Source organism: Tenrec ecaudatus, chromosome 2 (assembly GCF_050624435.1).
Source record: "Tenrec ecaudatus isolate mTenEca1 chromosome 2, mTenEca1.hap1, whole genome shotgun sequence".
NCBI lineage: Eukaryota > Metazoa > Chordata > Mammalia > Afrosoricida > Tenrecidae > Tenrec > Tenrec ecaudatus.
The window spans coordinates 230,654,062-230,675,252 of NC_134531.1; the positions used below are offsets into that span (position 1 = coordinate 230,654,062).

Below are 21,191 nucleotides of genomic sequence, written 5' to 3' on the forward strand. Positions count from 1 at the left end.
ACTGCGCACCTACCTAGCAACCCCTGCAAGGAACAGGCTGCTTGGTGGTCTGCCCTCCTAAACATGATAGCAAAGAAAACACGATGGGTCCATTCGACTGTCACGTGAGGCTACAATGTGAGGAAATCAACTTCAACAGTGGACAGCAAGAGCTGCTTTTTGCCCTCCCAGGATTTCTGATTGATCAGAGAAGGCCGAAAATGAGAGAATCCAAATAATATGCAGTGAGGGCGATGACAAATTCCCACATTAGCCTAGAAAATTCTAGAGTCCAAATAAGGGCTTGTGTCTGCATATCATTGATCATATGGGATCCAGATGAAATTCGGAAACATTCATTCCTTAGCTTAATTTTATCACTTGCTTCTAGATGTTTCCTCCAAGCAAGGGTCCTCCTAACTCCATGAAGCTTTGGCTTTGCCAGGGGTACAGTGTGCAGGAGAGAAACCATTAAGATGAACTGACCTACATGTGGGAAATTAAATGACGCTCAGAAATGCAAAATCACCCATTGTCTGCGCTTCCCCACTTCCTCTCCTCAGGACACCTACTTGGCCTCTCCCATGATGATTCCAAATTCTGTGAGGAGAATTTTGGTTCCACAGAAGATAAGCGCTTGATGTCTTCCATCCTCACCAGCATTGACGCATCCAAGCCCTGGTCCAAGTGCACGTCAGCCACCATCACAGAGTTTTTGGATGACGGCCATGGTATGTACCCGAGAGGGCACCGTAAGCTCACAAACAAAATCTTGGGAGTATCCCAAGCGTTGCTTCATTAGATCCTCATAATGTTCCACTTGCCTTGTAAGGCATTTGTTATTTTGACTGTGCCAGGAAAAGTGGTAAGGAGACCGTGTCTAGTGGTGTATAAAGCCAACGCCTTTGGTGGTATGACAACTCCCGTGTTGTTTCGTTTGAATTAGAAAGTTCAGAGGGGAAGCCTGTGGGAGACCACACAGAATGCCCAGCCAGGGCTCTGAAAGTCTGGTTCTTATTCCTCATTCACCACCAGCTTCCTATGAGACCTTTGGCAGACATCTTGATTTCCTTGCTATTACTATGCCTTTCAGAATTATTGCTACATGCCCATTATAGGGGTGTGGTTAACCTGTAGGTGACAACTTTGTCATGTACTCTTTATGGTACCCCCAAACCAGGAAAGGAAGCCTGGTCTAAATTTGCACGACAAGGAGGATTCCATGCCATCCCCACAGCAGTTCCAGTGAAAGTGGAGTGATAACTTCAAAACAAACATCAAAAGCAATGTGAATGTTGGGAAAACGCTTTAAGAACTTCAAGTGGAAATATGTGGCCTGGTCCTTTAGGGCATAGATTTCCAAATGTATTTTGCCTACCATCCCCCTTTCAGAAAAGAAAAAAATTACCAACCACCATGATGGCAATTAAAACCTTTTGTTTGTAGTTGGATAAAGTGTCGAAGCATAGATAGCTACTTCTGCAGCCCCCGGATCTCTCCAGCGCCCCCCAGGGAACAGTGTCGCATCCTTTGAAAATACACTGCTTTAGATATCATTTTAGAGGATAGTGTCATTCATTAGTAAATCTGTACCACTAGAATCAATGCCATGAGTGATGTTAAGATGCCATTTTAGAATTGATCATTTCTGACCAGTAAGGAATCTGAAGGAAGCTGTTGAAAATTCTCAGTGTTCTTTAATACTTCGAAGTAATAGAAACAGCAAGGGTTAGAAATAATAAGCCTTACTATTGGAAGTCTTCAGAGGCGAAGCTCCTCATCTCCAGAAATCAACATATTGCCATTCTTTTTATTTCTACTTTGGACACATTTACCTCTCTCTGAATTGTGGTTACATTGAAAATGACAGCAATTCTAGATCTAATGAGTTTGCACTTGACATCTTTTAATGTATAATTCAACGTTAGGTAAAATAAATAAATCATGATTTGTGTTAGCTCTATTTTCCCAGCTCCATAAAATGGTGAGCTGACACCTTGATAATTTCTTAGTGAGCAGACCATCTTGAGCTTTTGTCTTCCAGTGTTAAAACAATGGACAAATTCTATTGATTTTTTATTTTGAAAAAGTTAGCTTCCCCATTTTTTGGTATCACGTAGCCAAAATCAGTTCACTAGCTCATTTTTTGCTACTTCACTGATGAGCTGATAATGCTTTAGCACCTTGCCGCAATTTAAAATTCCCATTCTGGAAAACAATCCAGGTCTCACTTGCTTTACATTTCTTCATTACCAAGTTAATGCTAATTTCTTAGTTGAATGGCTTTCCAGTATCTCAGAGATTTACCACCAGTAGTAGTGACCAGTGTTTTAAACTTTATCTTAAGCCTAGTAATTATTTTCTGTTTAGTTCATTAAAATGTTGATTAAATGTGGAGAAAGCACTATGTTGGATGTTTCCCTAATTATCTGCTGATCAATTCAATGTCTAATTATTAAAGTCTGTTTGGGGTAGAATATGAGACTTAATTTTTGGCTCTTTTTTTCAGCGTTTCTGAAAAAGAAGTAACTTTCATCTTTTATTTCAAAATCACACATTACACATTCCAAATGGTTGAGCTAAACTCTGAATCCCTAAATGAATGGATTTAGTTGCTAAGGCACCAAATACTTATGGCTATAATGGGACCTTTTTTCCCCTATACAAGTATTAGGTCAGCTAATTACATGCTGTGCAGAATTTTGTTCCTTATTGCATAATTTTAGAATGATTCACTTGTTTCATGTTTGTGGAATGTATGATCCCACTTTTCTTGCAGTAAGTATGCTTGCTGCATTGTCTGTATTTTTACATGTTATCTTCTTATTAAAGAACTCACATACTGATTTACTTTGAGATTACAGCAAATTGGGTTATTTTATACGTCTCTGTGATCTCTACTGACTTGTTAGATAGAGCAATCAAGAACATAATTTTAGTAGAAATAAATTTTAATCAATTGATAAAAATCTACTTTTAACACTCGTGCACAATAAATGCATAAATTCACTCAGCAAAATTCTTTGGATAAGAATTTCCTATGGGAATTTTAGTTGTTAAATTGTCAACTCTAGATCTTCTCTCACTTTCCTATATGTTGCTTAGGCACTGTTTTTTCCTTTGTTTTAACCAGGAAAAATAATATGCCTCTCCCCGCCCCCGCCCTTCAGTAGCCTGTAAAGAAAAAGTCATTTCAGAATAATGAACATCCAGAATCACAAGGTAGTACCTTGTTCAAGCTCGGTCACGTCTCGTTTTAAGTAATGTACACAGATATGGACTTGCAACAGTGATGCCCTTCTCAGTCTTCTTATTTTACATTTAGCTCAGAGAGCTTAAGGGACTTTTAAATGCTGACCAAAAATGCTACTTAAATGGCTTAAAGGAAAGTGCAGACATCGGAACTAATGTGGTTGATGTTCTGACCTTCAACTTCAGAAGAGGCCCAAACGGAGAGACAATCAAACAAGCATATTTTTGTAAGAAGATCAAACTGATGTGATGGAACTATATTTCTTAATTTCACTTTATTCCTAAGGCTCAGGTTTCTACTTAGAGTCCACTTACTCATAATAATAGACATTATTTGTTACTCAAATATAGTGTTGTAATATTTTAGCCATCAGCCATTTTAAACAATAAAATAATTAGGGAAGATGCTTCTAAAGGGTAAACTGAGAGCAAGGAGTAATAACATTGACAGTAAGAGAAAAGTTGGGATAAATATAAGATGTAGTCCTGAACATAAAAGCACAGAGGTCTCCCACCATTTACTAAAAAGCTTATCATACCCGCATTTTCTTACAGACGCCTCTACATTTCACTCTGATAGATTATTTCCATCATTTAGATAAGATTAAATCGTGACGTTAGTATAAAGACAGTGAAGACAATGTTGTTTTCACCTTGATAGTCTCATAAAATGTGTGCAATTTTTGATGATTCGTTTAAAAGTCCATTATATGGAAAACCTATTTGCATGTAATATCTCAACCCTCCCTTCCTTTCCCCAGTTCTGCTGGGGAAATGAGGTCTCAGGATAAAATTAAATTCAGAGCATTTGATTTATTTTTGAAATTATTAGCCATAAGTAGTTGGACCTCTGCAACACTCAACTGCTGCCAAATTTAGACTCATTAATACTGAACGTTTCCTGATTTCATTCCAACAAGAAACACAGAGCAGTGAGGTTCTGGTTGAAAAGTCAGTGTGCACATCCCAAATTCTCAGCCCTTGCAGATTTGTGATTCAGAAAGGGTGAAGCCTCATCTCATGGGAACCTCCACCTGGCCAAGATAATTATAGACAATCTGCAGTGTTTATACAAGCTAGCTGTAGGCACACTGGCTAGGAGCATGATCCTGGAAAATAAAAATAAGCACCAGCAGCGAAACAGTGCAGTGAAAGCAGATGATTAAATTTCTTCCCTCAAATGTATAATAACCTTGACGTCAAAAGAGATAGCCATGACTGCTACATCATTAAACCTATAATATCAGGTGGTGAGAAAGGCCGCCCTCTAGGTAGCTGCAACTCCCGACACTCACAACACAGCCTGCTCAGGGAATCCAATAGCTATGAAAAAAATTAACAGGGAGCGTCACTAAAGAGTTAAGAATATATCCTCTAAGTCAACAAAGAGCTTAGGAGCTAGACTAGCATTCAGAAACCTATTGTATGGATCTGCAAAGCTCACAGCAAGATCTGAGCAGTCACCTTTTAAGGTGATCCTCAAAACAATGTCAGTGTCTTGAATTTTCACAACAAATATATCTTTAAAGGGGCAGGCAAGTAAAACATGAATATGTAAAACTATATAGCAGATGTTTTTAAATTCTGCGCTTCATTTAACAAGGGAAAACAATACATCGGATTTAGATGGCATTGCATCTTCTGAACATCTACTAAATACTAAAAGCAGTTTCACAAACAGGCCCCATGAAGTACTTAGGATCTGTGTGCTACGCTGGGTTAACTAGTGAAACAAATCCAGAGACACTTATGTATGTATAAGAGAGAGCTTTATATCAGGAAGTAATTATATATCTAGAAAACATCCCAGCCCAATCCAACTCAAGTCCATAAGTCTAGTATGAGTCCATAAGGTCCTCTTCAGACTCACATAGTCACAAGCAGTGATGCACAATACAGGAATATCACAGAGCAGTGGGTGCAGAGGTGCAGAGATCCAATGGTGGTGGATGCATCACATCAAGAAAACATCCCAACCCAGTGCTGCCCAAGCCCACAAGTCCAACATTAGCCCATATGTCCAACACCAATCCACAAAGCCTTCCTCTATCTCACAAAACACACACTATGATGCCGACTTCAGGAAGAAAGCTGAGTCAGTGAGCATGATAGCACCTCAGCGTTGACAGGGGTCTCCACAGGGCTGCTCCAGCACCCGGGCTGCATTGGGGTGGGTCATTGTGGCTTCTCCTCAGGGATATTTTGCGGGAATTGAGTCTTGCCAGCTGAAGCAGGGAACTGGCTAAGGCAGCTGCACCCTGGTCCGACCATTGGAAAACAAGAGACCCGGGAACTTGAAAGGCAAGACTCACCAAGTCATTTATCCCTCCACCCTTCAATTAACCCCACATGTGTTTATCAGCCAGGTTGGCATAATAAACTTTAACTAACTTAGGAGGTTCCCAGGGCCCTCCTATTGAGAAGGTCAGGCCCACAAGGAGGCACCATCAGGCTGTGACCTGATTGATAGGTTCAATACCACCCCGACACTTTTTTATATTTTCAAGTTGACATGATATTATTCAAGTAGCAGAAACAGTTGTTTGTGTCCTCCATTGCTAATGCCCTTGTTAGTTCAGCCATCAGCAGGGCCATGATGGTCCGTCAGTGAGCCGGCAAACACACACAGTTGCTTTTTAAACACATTAGGTGTTAAATAAATAAGAAGCAAAAAGCTGTGCCAGGGCATAGAAGATGACAATTTGCATTGGCAAGAGAGAGTGTGTAGTGTTGCCAGGCTTTCTTGCGTGCGTTTCATTAAGAACGCTGATTACTTTGTCTTGGTCATAGACAGTTGGTCCAGTGCTTGGTTGCATGCTTGCATGCGGAAAGGCAGAGAAGACTTACTAGTGGACTAAGACATAGGAAAGAAACAGTGAGAAGAAAGAACAGCACCTTACTGGATAATTTCCCTTCATCATGAAAGAAGTCACACATGTAAAATCAGAGATTGTTCTGGTCAGATTCCTATAAGCTTGGCGTTCCTTCTACCCTCCACTAGTAGACTACTGTAGTTGTAGTTGTAGATAGATATCCTTTTATTTATCTAAAATCACTGCATTTTATTTTGTTATATTTCATCTTCCTTGATCATGGAACAACATGAATATTAAAAATAATATGTGTATTATTTCATGATAAAAAGATCCTGGGGTCACAAGGGGTGAAGCAATGGACTGGTGACTGAAAAGATGATGCTTGGCCATACCCGTGTTGCACAGGAAAACGATGGGGCAGTCTGCTTCCATGAAAGCGTGTAGTCTCCACAGTTGCACTCTGTGTCTAAGGAATCACAGTATTTTTGGTTTCATATGTGTACAGTATGTATGACTATATTTTTTTACTTTATTTTCAAATGGACAAATTTGTACAAGTTGTACATGTTCAATCAAAGAGAGGGAGGAAGAAAGAAAATGAGAAAGGAATGAGCAACTGGATGAACAGAACAAAACAGAGACAACATTGGCAGCAAAGCCTAGGTAGGATGCAAGACTTTTAAAGCTATGTGGAAGAGATGTAGGTGAAACTAAAAATAAAGAGTTCAGAAAAATTAGAAATAAATTAGATACCATTAGAGGCCAATGTAAGTGATACTAAAAGATTAATCAAGTTCCCTCTTTACTCTTTCCTCAAAATATACATATTTTTAAAAATGGAAAATGTAGATAGAGTCAATACATTATGGCTTTGATTTTAAATATTTTATACAATTCAATGGATAATTAGACCATACATTGATTTTTTTTTTTAGCTGTTTCCTGGTATAAGGCTGCCATTTAGTAGAAAATTCGATATCCCTTTTATTACATAAAAACACAGTTCATGATAAAGATGAAATATAGAGTACATATATCAGGATTAACAAATGGGGACTTCATATAGAGAGAGTCTTGTGGTACCAAACTCCTGGCAATTTGGACATAGTGATTTTGCTTTTAGCAAGAAAAGGATTAATGTAGACCCGTACTATGTTTAGTAGTGTGTTATCCATTTTCTTAAAAATTACAGTTCTCTACATTAAAATGGAAACGAAGCACCCCTCGTGAAGTCTCTGTGTGTGTAAGCTGATTCCAAGGTGCTCCCGTTATAGATTTACTTTTCTCATCATCTCCCCAGGAGGTGGACTGGGCGTCAGTAAGTGCTGGTCGCTGAGGGCTGCAAGTTATTTTGATTTGTGATAAATGTTGTAGGGACATGTCACATGCACCCACACATAGTAAAGGCTTGCCAGCTAATATTTGATTTCCCAGCCTTACGATTTGTGCTTTTTTGGAAAAGGGCCATAAAAACAGCACATTTGAAGAACTGGGTAGCCTTCTTGCTGACTCAGATGAGTTGACAGTCTTTTGACGTCAGCACTGTGCTAAGAATCCCGAGCTCCGCATAGTATTGTTTTTTTTTAAATCGACCAACGAAGATACCACCTTTTACGGAGTTCTGAAGTAAACCTAAATCTTACTCTTGTCCTCTAAGCAAAGTGTTCTGAGCTTTTATATCGTCTTTCCTATTGACTTGACACTGCTGTTTTCCTTGTTACTTGATGTTTTTCTCCCAAAGTTCTCTTTGGCAGCAGACTTATTTTTCATGCTTTTTCTGGCTTGCCTTAAGAAGATTTACCTCTTCAAACGTTCTGGCTCAGAAGTTTAATAGGAACTTTGCTCTGTAGTCATTTTCATATAATGCTTCCACCACAGATTAACAAATTCCATGGTATTCCTTTTGAGAGACTTTAATATAGTTTTTAAACATATTTGCAGCGCACATAAAATATGCTGAATAGCCCATCTCTGTGAAAAGTGGCATTGTGAAAAGTGGCATTGGAATATGACTTTCTTTTGTTAAATAGAACAATGGTACAATATATCTAAAAAGTTATTACATGCATTAGACACAGGCCTAAGAATCTGCCTCGTTTGCCCCTACATCACTGATTCATTTGACCCTGGCAGTGCCACAGGGCACTTCCACTCTGTCCTCCAGGGGGGGCACGGGTTGGAATAGACTCAGTGGCAGTGAGTCTGGGTTTTTTGTTTGTCTGTTTGCGTGCCACCATGAAGAAAGGACTGTCTCGCATATCTTAAAAGATAGACTAAGGAGGGGGCCAACTAACTTGAGTAAGGGCACTCAGTCACTCTTTGGATAAGATAAGACGTTTTACTGGTCCTTCCGCCATTTGACACCAAACCCACCACTTACGGACTGTTTGCACGTGACCCTGCGTCCCTGGGTGGTTCAGATAGTGCCGTTGCTCATCTGCTGGGCTACAGGTTAAGGTGTGAATCCACTTAGTGGTCCCTCAAAAGAAGAGCTGGCAATCTACTTTCACAATTCAGCCCGATGAAAGCCTATGGAATAAAGTTTGATCGGCCAATCTGGGGTCATCTGGAGACGGAATCATTTTTACAGAAGCAAGAACTGCCTACTTATTTGTCTTCCAGCTGGAAAACAAGAATGCTGTCCACAACCTTAAACAGAGGGTCAAGAATATGTGGTGAAGAGCGCAGGCTCTGAGAATAAAACCCTAAGGTTTATGCAAGTGATAAAAGCTGCCTTATGGAGTTCTCACGAGGAGTAAATTAGCTGTGTCGTTTCTGTGCACTGTAGCGCCGATTCTAGCTCATCAAGACGCAAGGGGACACAGTAGAGTGGCCCCACAGGGTTTCCTAGGCAAGTTCTTTTCTCTTGCAGAGCAGCTAGTGGATTTGAACTCCTAAACTTTCGGTTAGCAGTTGAGCTCTCAACACGTTCGCCTTTAAAACCAAATGCATGGGCATGGAGTGGATTCAGATGCCTAGAGAACCCATATAGGAATTCTGAGGCTATAAATTGTTCTAGGAGCAGACACCCGCATCTTTGCCCCACAATAGTCAGCCTAACACTTGCGCAACAGGGCCACCCCACACCCACTGCCTTTGCGTCAATGCTGACTCACAGCGACCCTTTCTGGGGTTTCTGAGGCTGTAAAACTTTATAGGAACAAATAATGTCATCTTTGTCCAGCGGAGATCAAGTGGGTTTGAACTGCCGACATTATGGTTAACCGTCCAACACTGACCTGACAACGTACATCTAAAGTACTAAGAAGAATGCAACACTGACATGTTTTTATATTCTCTATTATTCTATGTAAATCTTAGAGTCAAACAAAAAATACAGATAGTACTGGGTCACCTGCATGCTATTACGTAACAGGAGAACATTGATCGTATTGGCTTGTATGGAGCTCTAATTTCCAGGGACGTTTCTGAGGGGATTTAAGTGATGCTGAGCATCTGAGTTTTCATCCTGCAGGTTCCAGAGGCCATTGGATTCCCTTTCACTCCGGCTTGCCCAAGTCCTGGCCAAAGAGAGCACAAACCTGGTGTGGGGAGACATACTTCAAATACCCAGAAACACTCACAAATATAAATCTCAAACAGTGACAGCCACGAAGGGCAGAAAAGAGTAAAAAAGACTGGCCTATATTCAAATAGCCAGAGTCTGTTTCCTTTCTTTATTCTGTGACTTCTGGAACGTTTCATTAAAGTTATAAATCTGAGAGAAATACTTTGATTTTCAGCTCTCTTGAGGGGAGTAACTAGGCCCTTTCTCCTCATCCTCCTTCTCCTTCTCCTTCTCCTTCTCCTTCTTCTTCTTCTTCCCTCCCTCCCTCCCTCCTCTCTCTCCAAGCCTATATGTTTTGTGGAACACTTGAGGGGCTAAACTAGTGCTCAATCACTTAATGCAAAAACTGAATGAAGATGTAAAAACAAATGCTAAAGAAGTGAACGAGCTGTCACCTTGGACATAATTTATGGAGTCAGTGGGAAGAATATGTGAGCAAGCTAGAAATGGAGAATGGTATACTAAGTACAGTACCAAGGATGAACTTTTTCTGAAACTTGCCATTTAGTTTAAAAAAATTGTTAATATTAAGTCCAGTTTCTGATTTATTCCACATCCATCCTGATTTCTTCTAATGTCTCAGCACAATGTTTGTTTTCACAGTTAGGTGTTGCAATTTTATGTAACGAAAACACCGCCAGCTACAGCTCCACGAGTATATCTGCAGAGCAGGGAGTCCAGAGGGGCTGGTGAATGCAAGGAGTCTCTGGGAGTCTGATCCCTCTCTGAGTCCCCTTTGCAGCTCCCAGAGCATTGCACATTTAAACCTATGATTTAGTGGTTTGAGACCTAAACACAGAGCTATGGGTCAGTCTTGATTCTTCTTTTAGGTAACTGTCTGCTAGACCTCCCACGAAAGCAGATATTAGGCCCAGAAGAACTTCCGGGGCAGACATATGATGCTACGCAGCAGTGCAACCTGACCTTTGGACCTGAGTACACGGTGTGTCCCGGGATGGACGTGTGCGCGCGCCTGTGGTGTGCAGTCGTGCGCCAGGGCCAGATGGTGTGTCTGACCAAGAAGCTGCCTGCCGTGGAAGGGACACCTTGTGGGAAAGGGCGGATCTGCCTGCAGGGAAAGTGTGTGGACAAAACCAAGAAGAAATATTATTCAGTAAGTTATTTTCTGGATACCTAGGGAATTCAAGATGAGAGAGTATTTCTTTGTTACATATGAGCATTGTCATTGGAATACATGATTTCCTACTTTAAATACTGTTTTCCATTTCATCGACAGCAGCCATTCTCAGTAAACATGTACTGTTGAATATGCAGATAATAGATGTTCCTGTTTGCATCCTTCCAGATAAATATAATCCAGATGTCTTTGGTTTGAGACACCGAGTTAGACCAGTTGCCCTGGATTCTAAATGGTGGCAGCCTCAGCCTCAGCCATGTGCATCAGAGCAGAACTGTGCAAAGATACACAACACAGTACTCACCAATTCAATAGACCATATATATATAATTCAGTGACATTGGATACAGTTTTCATGTTGCGTAAACCTCATCTCTGTCATCTTTCTGATTTTTTATCACCATTGTATTAATTCTATGCCTCTGGACAAAAACTCCCCCTTACCTCTTCCTTCCCACACCTGGTGGCTAAGCTGCTTATGACTAAGAAGCTTTAGAAAATACATATCTCTCTTCTTTTATTAGTAAGGTCATAGAGTCTTTGTCATTTTGTGGCTTACTTATTTCTCTTCCACACCATGTTTACAAAATCCTTCCTGGTGGCACGCATCAACACTTCAATTCTCTTTAAGACCGAGGACTAGCCCATTATGTGTACGAGCCACGTTGTTTCTGGAGGATCACCGTAGGGTTGCTATGAGTCAGACTGGGCTCCGGGGCAGTGAGTGTGAGTGTTCTGAGCTTTGACCATCCATTCCTTGGCCAGGGCTTTCCACGGCTGGTTTTTCTAAAGTAGATCAATAAGAATTTCTTTGAAGTGGTTCTGGGTAAAACGTTACCCTCCAGCTTCCTGTTAGCAGCCAAACACATCCATTAGCACTTCCTTGGGATTCCCTCCAAATTGCTTTTACAAGTTTTATTTTCAAACTACTTTTAGTAAATTCTTAGAATACACTTATTTAAATTCTATAAGGAAATAGCGGCAAAGCTGACACTCGGTTACTCACACATATGCAGTGAAGTTCAAAACAGTTCCTTTTTTTCCCTCCCCTTATAGCAAAAGCAGATTAATGCTAGAAAGAAAATAAACCCACACCTGCTCCAGGGATCAAACACACACTCTCTCTCTCTCTCTCTCTCTCTCTCTCTCTCTCTCTCTCTCTCTCTCTCTCTCACACACACACACACACACACACACACACACACACACACACACGCAGAGACCAGCATTAGGTCAACATGGGCGACCGTGATTCTCAGAGCTAGTGCAAAGTCATTGCTCACTTTCCCTTGCATGTTTCTCAAAATCCCTGGAAGCACGTTGCCCTTATTAGCATTGCCTATGACATTCAAGGGGTCCTGGTGGTGCATTGGTGAAAGGGTTCGGCTGTCAACAAAGTCAGCAGTTTGATTCCATGCAGCAGCTCCACTGGAGAAAGATGAGACATTTGCTTCCACAAAGATTGATATTGTTGGAAAACCTAGGGGGTAGGTCTATCCTTCCCCATTTATAGGTCTCTACAAATCAGAATCCTCCTGGCAGTAGTCTGTCTGGTTGTGGTTTATGTCTTTCAAGCCTATCATACAACTATGTGCTCGCAGATATGCCTCGGGCAACCAGCGGAAGTTCTTCAGGTAACCCCTTAGCAAAGACGCTTGTACTATTTACTTAAAGTACCTCTGCTTCTGCCTGTAATATTCACAGAACATTGGACTTAGCTTGTCATAGCAAGCCTCATCTTCCCTGTGCTATGTGTTTGCATATATGTCCCGGCAGCACATTCTCATATTTGTCACATTACTTCTCTACACAGTCATCTCATTAGGAACAGAGTCAAGCAAAATCCAATTCCAATTAGTTTCGTTTAAAGGAGCTGAAAGCTTTCTTACCAAGGGGAGAACAACAAGTGGGACCCCCGGAAACCGTGCCTGGCAACATGCGAACCATTCAGCATCCTCCAGCTCCGTGATGATCCAGCATCACAGTGGATAAAATGTTCACCGTGGTTCAGTTGTCATGAACAGAAATGTTTAATATCAGAAAGCATTGTTATAAAGGGGTTGGTCCGGGGAGAACAGTAGCTAATCTTTATGCTGTGCGCCCTTTTCAGAATTAAAAGCCTTTATACTATAACCCATAATGCAGAACAAAGTGTAGGTATCTGCTTTAACCTCACTAGATCCCAGTGTCCCCCAGTAACTCCCACTTTGGGAAACACTGGTCAAGAGCCAAAAAAAAAAAAAGAAAAGAAAGGAAGAGGCATAAAAATGTTGCCCTTAAGTTAGTTCTGGCTCGTAGTGACCCTATAGGGCCGAATAGCACTGCCCTGTGGGTTCCTGAGACTGCCCATCTTTTAGGAGTCGAAAACCTCATCGTTCTTCCATGGAGCACCTGGCGATTTAGAACTGCTAACCTTTCGGATAGCAGCCCAGCAAGTAACCCACTATACCACTAGGGCTCCTAGAAAAGGCTAACGGTCTAGAAAGCGACCACGTCTTCATTGTCTTAATTCTAACTGCCTAGAATCTGGAAAAGGCATCCAATAGTTGACACGACTGTCAAAATGAAAATGGAACTGTATGACCAGGTTTCCCCTGTGCCATCAAATCCAAGTTATTCTCAAAAGTGCGCTTTGAATGTTCTCTCCTCGATTCTGAATGGAAATATCTTCTGTTTTCTGTTTCAGACTTCCAGCCATGGCAACTGGGGGTCCTGGGGCCCCTGGGGCCAGTGCTCTCGGTCCTGTGGAGGAGGGGTTCAATTTGCCCATCGCCACTGCAACAACCCTGCACCCAGAAACAACGGCCGCTACTGCACGGGGAAGAGGGCGATTTACCGCTCCTGCAGTGTGGCACCCTGCCCGCCCCGTGGTATGTACGCGCCTCCCTGGGCCGGCGGCCACCTGCGCCACACGTGCACTAGGAACGAGGGGACGTTGGACATCTGAAATGTCAACATAAAACCGACTAACTCGGCTGGCTTTCAAATCAATGAAATCACTTTGATGATTTGAAAAGCCATTCTAGAATTCAGAATTTGGAAGAAAATAACTTGTTTTTAACTGTCTATAGTTTGGTAACATTCTTCAACTGAGGGACCTGAAGAAGCTTGGCAAAGAGAACACAGCACCTTCTCATTAAAAGTTGCTCTTTACCTGTACCAGAATACACCTACGTTTAGCACAAATGAGCTAATAGTGGTCAACATGTCTGTTTTGCAGGTAAATCTTTCCGTCACGAGCAATGTGAGGCCAAAAATGGCTATCAGACGGATGCCAAAGGAGTGAAGATATTTGTGGAATGGGTTCCGAAGTACGCAGGCGTCCTGCCGGGAGACGTGTGCAAGCTGACGTGCAGAGCTAAGGGGACCGGCTACTACGTGGTATTCTCTCCCAAGGTAACTGCACAGCCAAACGCAGGATCTCTGCCTCTCCACTAATCTGACGCAGGGCCGTGCGACGGGCCTCAGCAGAACTGCACCTGCGGCTCTCAGACTGATGCTGCCGTAGAAGGCGGCAGCTCCCCCAGTGGATCAGGAGTAACTATCCTACCAGGGCTCCTCACCGCCCCACAGCTGTCTGCAGACAGTAGAAATCCTGGGAGGAATTACTGGCTAGAATAAAGATATCAAATGAACAGTTCTTTTCTTGGGGATTAGATTAGGGGGACTTTGCATTTCTGTAATATCCATATTTTATAAACAGAATATTTACATATTTTAAAGGTGCTTTTTGTTTTGTGGGAATTTATCAAAAAAGATGCATATAATCTTCAAAGTAACCATGAAAGCAGTTATAGTTTCTATTTGCAAGAAATGGAGACAGATGACATATTTATAAATTTATTTTTAATTATAAAATAGCAAGTAAGCTTCCTTACTTTTTCCTATCATTCATATAATATTTCATTTTTAATTCATGAGGGTAGATGTCAAGATCCTCCCTGGATCAGACTTCTAAAGAAGTCTACCGTGCATGCTACATTGTCTCTTGACAGTATGTGTATGAGCTTAAATATCCCTTATTCTTCTCAGAAGATCATTTTCAAATTGCACCAGCTTTATTTCTTAAAAGCAGTCTTACATAACAATTTTAAAATAATGATCATCTACTTTGAAAATAGGTACTATATTTAAAATAACTACTGAGACATGCTTTTATGTATTTATATGACATGTTATTGACAAATAAGTTAATGTCCAATGAATATATATTCACCTTTTTATTATAAATGTACACATTTTTATTTTTAATATATTAAAAAAGGATAAGAACAAAAACACCACCTAAGTGTTTTTCTACTATCTGAAGGTAAATGCTTTAACGAGTAGAATTATGTTTTGTTTGGGTTCCTACACACAGCCACAAATGTAAAAAGAGAGTTTTGTATCTGTATCAATTCAAAGAATATGTGTTTATAGTTACATATACTCTTGTTCACAGGTCACACCTCAATCCTTTATTCAGAATAAATTCATTTTGTTCCAGGAGTTAATTTTCTCTGGCTGCCCTAGATTCCTTTTTCCACACCTACCTTACTTTGGTATCTTGCAATTCATCACTTAGTAGGTAATGCTTTCTACCCATGCACTGGTTTTGAAAGTCAGTTTAGGTTTTCAAATTTATCACTAGAATAACAAATTTGCTCCCCAAAAAGGATATCATTTCTCAAATTCACACATATTCTCACTATACCAGAGATAGTGGTAAGCACTTAAAAAAAAAAAAGATTGCTTCAAAGTAAAAACAAAAGATTATACCGTGGGAATGAAGTATGCATACAAAAATGTACCATTCCTTTGAGTCTCTAATACATTTTGAATAACCCCAGGTGGAGGAAAGATAGAAAATGCTCACCTAGATGTATCGTACATCTCCTACCAAGACGCCACAGATTTTTGGAAGCTATAGATTTGGGTGGGGTGGGGGGTACTCTTTTTTTTGTAAGTTATCTTATTTTCTGACAATTATTATGCTTATCATGTTATTCATGATCCATTTGTAAAAAATTGTCCATCACCCTTAGCAGAAGCTCTCAAGCCCATTGCCATGGAGTCTGCACTAACTCATAGTGACCTCATAGGAGCAAGGAGAGCTGCCCCATGGACTCGCTAAGGCTGTAATGTCTACAGAAGTGAACGGGACATCTGGTGTGTTTGATCCACCAACCTTTCAGTTAGCAGCTGGGAACTTACCATCAGAAGCACCAAGGTTTCTAATGAAGTTGGTGTCTATTTTAGAAATCCTTATACACGAGTTTACACAATGTCTGTAATTTGGTGATGGTCTTATTTCATTTGCCTTCAAATTTTCCAGGTTCATTTCCCTTGTAGCATATAGCAGGGCTTCTTTACTCCCGTGGCTGAGAAATAGTCCATTGATTTCATTGTGCATACATACTGCATTTTAATTATCCGGTCATTGATCAATGGACAGTTAGGCTATTTTTACATTTTTACTATTGTAAATAGTGATGCAATGACGCACTCAGCTCAAATCAAGCATATTTCATTTTCGTTTACTTTTTGATGTACCGTCTATTCTAGAAAGTTCACATTCACAAATAAGAACATACATGCTTATGAAAAGGTCTCAGAGGATAGCAAACAGTTTGTGCTGAACTCGACCTAAAAGTTGGCTGTGACAACTCACTTGACAATGCCATGAATGAAAAGTCTCCAAATCTCCCATAAAGATGTGATGCTGGTCAATGGGTATTCTTTGCGTCCATTTCAACTCACAGCAAATCCACATGACAACGTGAAACTACCCCTTAGGGTTTTCCCCAACTGTAATCTTACAGGAGCCCAGTGGCCTAATGGTTACCAGTTGGGCTGCTAACAGCAAGGTCATCAGTTCAAAACCACCAACTTCCCATAGGAGAAAGATGGGCTTTCTACTCCTACAAAAGGTTACAGTCTTAGAAACTCCAGGAGCCGTTCTATCCTGTCCTATAGCGTGGCTGTGAGTCCACATTAGTTTGCTTCTGTTTTTCAGTCTTGCAGAAACCACCAGATTATTCTCTGACAAAGCCACTTTCTCTTACAGAGCCAATCTTTCGGTTAGCAGAGAGGCCCTTAACCATTTTTGCCAGCAGGCTCCTTCATCAAGATTAGTCAAGGAAATCAAGTGGAGGAGCTCTGTCCTCTAATTCACAAGGTCCCTGTGAGTTGGATTCAACTCAACAGCAACAAGTTTGGCTTGGTTCCTGTTCATCAAAGGAATGAAGTACCTACATCCCTGTGCTTCCCACTGACAGTGTGGTTCTCACTCTGCAGGTGACTGATGGAACCGAATGTAGGCCGTACAGCAATTCTGTCTGCGTTCGAGGGAAGTGCGTGCGGACCGGCTGTGATGGCATCATTGGCTCCAAGCTGCAGTACGACAAGTGTGGAGTCTGTGGAGGGGACAACTCCAGCTGCACGAAGATTATTGGAACCTTCAATAAGAAAAGGTAATGTAAAACAACAAGTGAGCTTACGGGAGTTGGACACAGCATTCGACTCTTGCAAGACCGATAAAGCAGGGACTCATATTGCATCGTACACCACCCGAGGGAGGAGCTCTGCCATGGCTCTGGTTGCACATTATAAACATGACAAAAGAAGAAGAGAGATTAAAGCTCCGCTCGCTGAGTGGAAATGCAGGCCTCCTCTAAAAGTAGATAAGCTCAGTGGTCATGGAGGTCACGGTCTTTCGAAGTGCCAACACTGAAAATACAAAGCAGGTGGCCTTCCTTCTTAATAATATCTTCCAGACAGATGGTTTCTAAAGCATAATGCGAGAAAGGGAGACTGGTTTTGTTGTTTGTTTTGGGTTTTGCCACACATCAAACAACAACAAAATTTTTTAAAACAAAAACCTCCAGGTTCCTGCCTAACAACAGTGTGGCAATGGCACCAAACTGGGCAGTGCTTCCCTCTGTCACAGGGTCACTCTAAGCCAGAGCCAACCTGACACAAGCAAGCAACACCGATCTTCCTCAAACATAAATGCCAACCAGTTTGCTTTATTTTTCAGAAAGAAACTTCTCATCGTTAAAAGTCAATTCATTGCAGTGGTGTGGCCAACAATCCCATTTTGTAGCAAACTATCCCTGTTGATATCCACTCTAAGAAGAAGTACACCCATTCTTCATGTATCACTATGATTAGGTTCCAAAGACCAGCTCATTATTTGAATTGACAGTATGGAAGATTCAGGCGTCATCATGAGACTGTCCCCTGGTCATTCATTGCTTTTTGGATGTTCCAGTGTGCCCTGATGCTCCGCCACACTGTTGCTACGACTGAGGAGTCCGTGGGGGTTGAGGGTAATGGGGGTGGTTGAGTTGTGCCTGCCACCTTCCCGGCTCGGAGGCCTTGGACATCCTCTGCCAGCCCTGGCCCTGTAGCTGGGTGCAGTCCGTCAGTCATCATGCACATGCTAGAGTCTCGCTTCCAGATTTGGGCCTGCTCTCAAGTCCATTGTTGTGGCCACTGTCCATTTTGAGGACCATCCACCCCGGGGGCTCATCTCCAAGCACAGTGTCAGACGGACAAGCTTCTGCTGTGACCCATAGGCTTTTCCTTGTCTCGTTTTCTGAAGTAGCTCACTGGGCTTGCACCGTCTTGCAGACGGTGCATCTGCAAGTTGTGCTAAATCATGTCCACCATGGGTGACCCTACTGGTATTTGAAATACCATTAGGATACCTTCCAGTTTTATAGCAAGTGACCACATTTCATTAGACGGATAGATAGGTGAGAGATGCTTTGAAATCGCTACATGGAAGTAGCATTAATTTATGGTAAATCTGGAACATCTGATTGATATCTATTATTGAAAGAATATCAAGTAGGGCATCAAGAGAATAAAGAAAGACTATGATGAGAATCTTCTTTTCTTAGCCAAAGAAGAAAGCAATTCCTAATGCCCCTGAAACATTTACAACTCATGGGCTTCATGTGTGCCAGAGTAGATGGTGATTCACGGTGTTCGGTGTGTGTTATCTTTCCAAAATATATTTTTCAGGTCTTCTACTGATGCCTCTGGGTAGATTTGAAGAGCAAATCTTCCTGTTAGTAACTGAATATTTAAACATTTGCATCTGAGAAACACCTCTTTAAAAAAAATCACTGCCCTCAAGTTGATTCTGTCTCATAGTGATCACATAAAACTTTGTTGAATTGCTCCTGGGAATTTCCAAGACCAAAACGCTTGGGAGAAAGCCCTGTCTTTCTCCAGAGGAGCAGAAGATGGTTTTGAACTACTGACCTTGCAATCTGTAGCCCGATGAGTAACTATGTCACCAAGATTCCTTTTACAAAGGCACTAGGAAATCAAGGCACAAATTCACCAGTGCCTTGTGACACTCTATTTGACGACTAGTCGCAGTGCTGATAATCACCACAAATTCTTATCAATTTGAAACAGGCTTTCAGAAACAAGGACAGCAAGAGAGGTCTCTTGACTTAGTCCCTTATCCTTTCTTCTTTATTTTCTTTACACTCGACTTCTTATCATTTTAGGTCTGAACATTGGCCAGAGTTGATTTTCATTAAAGGGTTGTAAACTATACTGACAGAAGTCAGGGTTTCACACTTGGTGACGTAGTGAAGGAGCACAAGTTGGGGGTCAAAACTGGTAGTGACCAGCTACTGAGTGAAGTTCAGTACTTTAGTAATCTCCATGTTCTATGGCACACATGGTCTTCAACATCTCTCCTGGTTTGGGTTGTAACCATTATACATGTGTACGTCAATTTATATTCACTGGCATCTTGTCAATGCAGACTCATAGAATCTTTAAGAAATCCTAATCCATAATGTATTGCACAGAAGAAAAAAACACCAAAGCAAAAAGGGGTTAACAAAACGAAAAGTAACTCCTGTTGGACAGAATAAGCAGCATTTTCAGCATTGGATCTTAGCCTTCCTCACTGTGCACAGCTCTATATCTGATTACCACTGTGTATCACATACGCTCCTCTCTGTTCCAAGGAAAATGCTGGAATTGGGGGAGCACACTTGGATTTTTAGTCAAAAGAATCAGCTATCCCATAACTTCTTGCATTGAGCAAGAATTTGAAATCAAATAATTAAATTCCACACTCATCAAAGCTGTATTTCTTTTTACATAATTAGGAAAGTGAAGCACATTGGAATTACCTACAAAATAAAAGATTTTATGAAATTACTTAGAAACTCAAAGACTTGAGCAAGATGTACTTCTCCTCAGTCATACGGTATCCCAGGCAATTTTTCACTCAGCTATGCATAAGATTTCATGCCCTTTTAATGGCAGCTAACTATGACAACAAAATGGGTATTATAGATATTTATGCCTTTGGGTATGTTTCTGAATAGATAATATTCTATTAGAGTCTATTGTATTTACTGTGTCACATGATGTGCCGTAATACTTGGATCATAGGCACTGAGATTCAGGGAAGTTTAATAAGCTAGGACAGATTTATGTGTTTCCCCTTTCCTGACAATAGTAACTTAACACTCTCCAGTGACAAACATTTTTTAAAATATATGTTCCTCTCTACGTATCTATCTACATGTGTTACTATCTATGTATCCTTATCAATTTTATTTTATAAATTTTAGTTATGTATTGTTTTCCCCTCCTTCCTTTTTCCTGCTCTCTCACCCTGACTTCTCTATCAAAACCTATCAAAGTCTGCTTCTTTTGTAATGAAAACCATTTTATTCTTGACATTTTTTCTTTTGTAACATTGGCCTCATACATTATTTATCTTTATGGAATTGACTAACTTCACTCAGCATAGAAGATTCCAAATTCATCCAAGTCATGAGGTGTTTTGACTGTTTCATCATTATTCTGTAGGGATGCATAGTATTCGTTGAATGTATATGCCAAAGCTTTTTTAAAATCTATTCCTCTACTGATGGGCATTTAGTTTGTTTCTATCTTCTTGCTAATGTAAATGGTGCTCTTATAGACAGATATCTGCTCATGTTCGGTCCCCTATTTCTTTAGGGGGTATACCGAGTAGAGAATCATTGGGTCATATATTGGTGTTCTCATTGTTTAAGGATCTGCCATCAAGTAACAGAGCATTATCTGTATTTTTGTGTCTTGACCAGGAAATCCCATGTTCTGGTAGAAATGGAAATAGAGCCACTACGCTGTCTCAGCAAAAATAGAATTAAATAAATGGCTCCTAAATAGTATCCACTTAGGAACAATCTGGGGAACTCAAACAGTACTGTTGCCTCTCTAACGCCTTGAAATGTGGTGATTGGTTTGGGATCAGGCCTGGGCTTAGGGATTTTTGGAAGAGTCCCTGGCGATTCTCATGTGCAGTGGAGTTTGAGAGCCATTCATTTAAAGAGTTAACATAAGATTATTTGAGGGGAGATCATGATAACTTTCTGTTTACATAGAGCTAATTTTGTGCCAGAAAGAACACAGAGGGCTTTGTAAAGAA

General features: G+C 40.9%; 1 protein-coding gene across 2 annotated transcripts in view; it reads left to right on the top strand.

Moving 5' to 3' along the window:
* The window catches only part of ADAMTS5 (ADAM metallopeptidase with thrombospondin type 1 motif 5), a 75,672-nt gene that overhangs the window by 47,222 nt on the left and 7,259 nt on the right, over positions 1-21,191 (top strand). For both annotated transcript variants that reach the window (XM_075542393.1, XM_075542394.1), the window contains exons 4-8: positions 543-710; positions 10,446-10,729; positions 13,440-13,623; positions 13,974-14,149; positions 17,030-17,205. In XM_075542393.1, the coding sequence (XP_075398508.1) occupies positions 543-710; positions 10,446-10,729; positions 13,440-13,623; positions 13,974-14,149; positions 17,030-17,205 (988 nt within the window). The remainder of the gene's footprint in view (positions 1-542; positions 711-10,445; positions 10,730-13,439; positions 13,624-13,973; positions 14,150-17,029; positions 17,206-21,191) is intronic.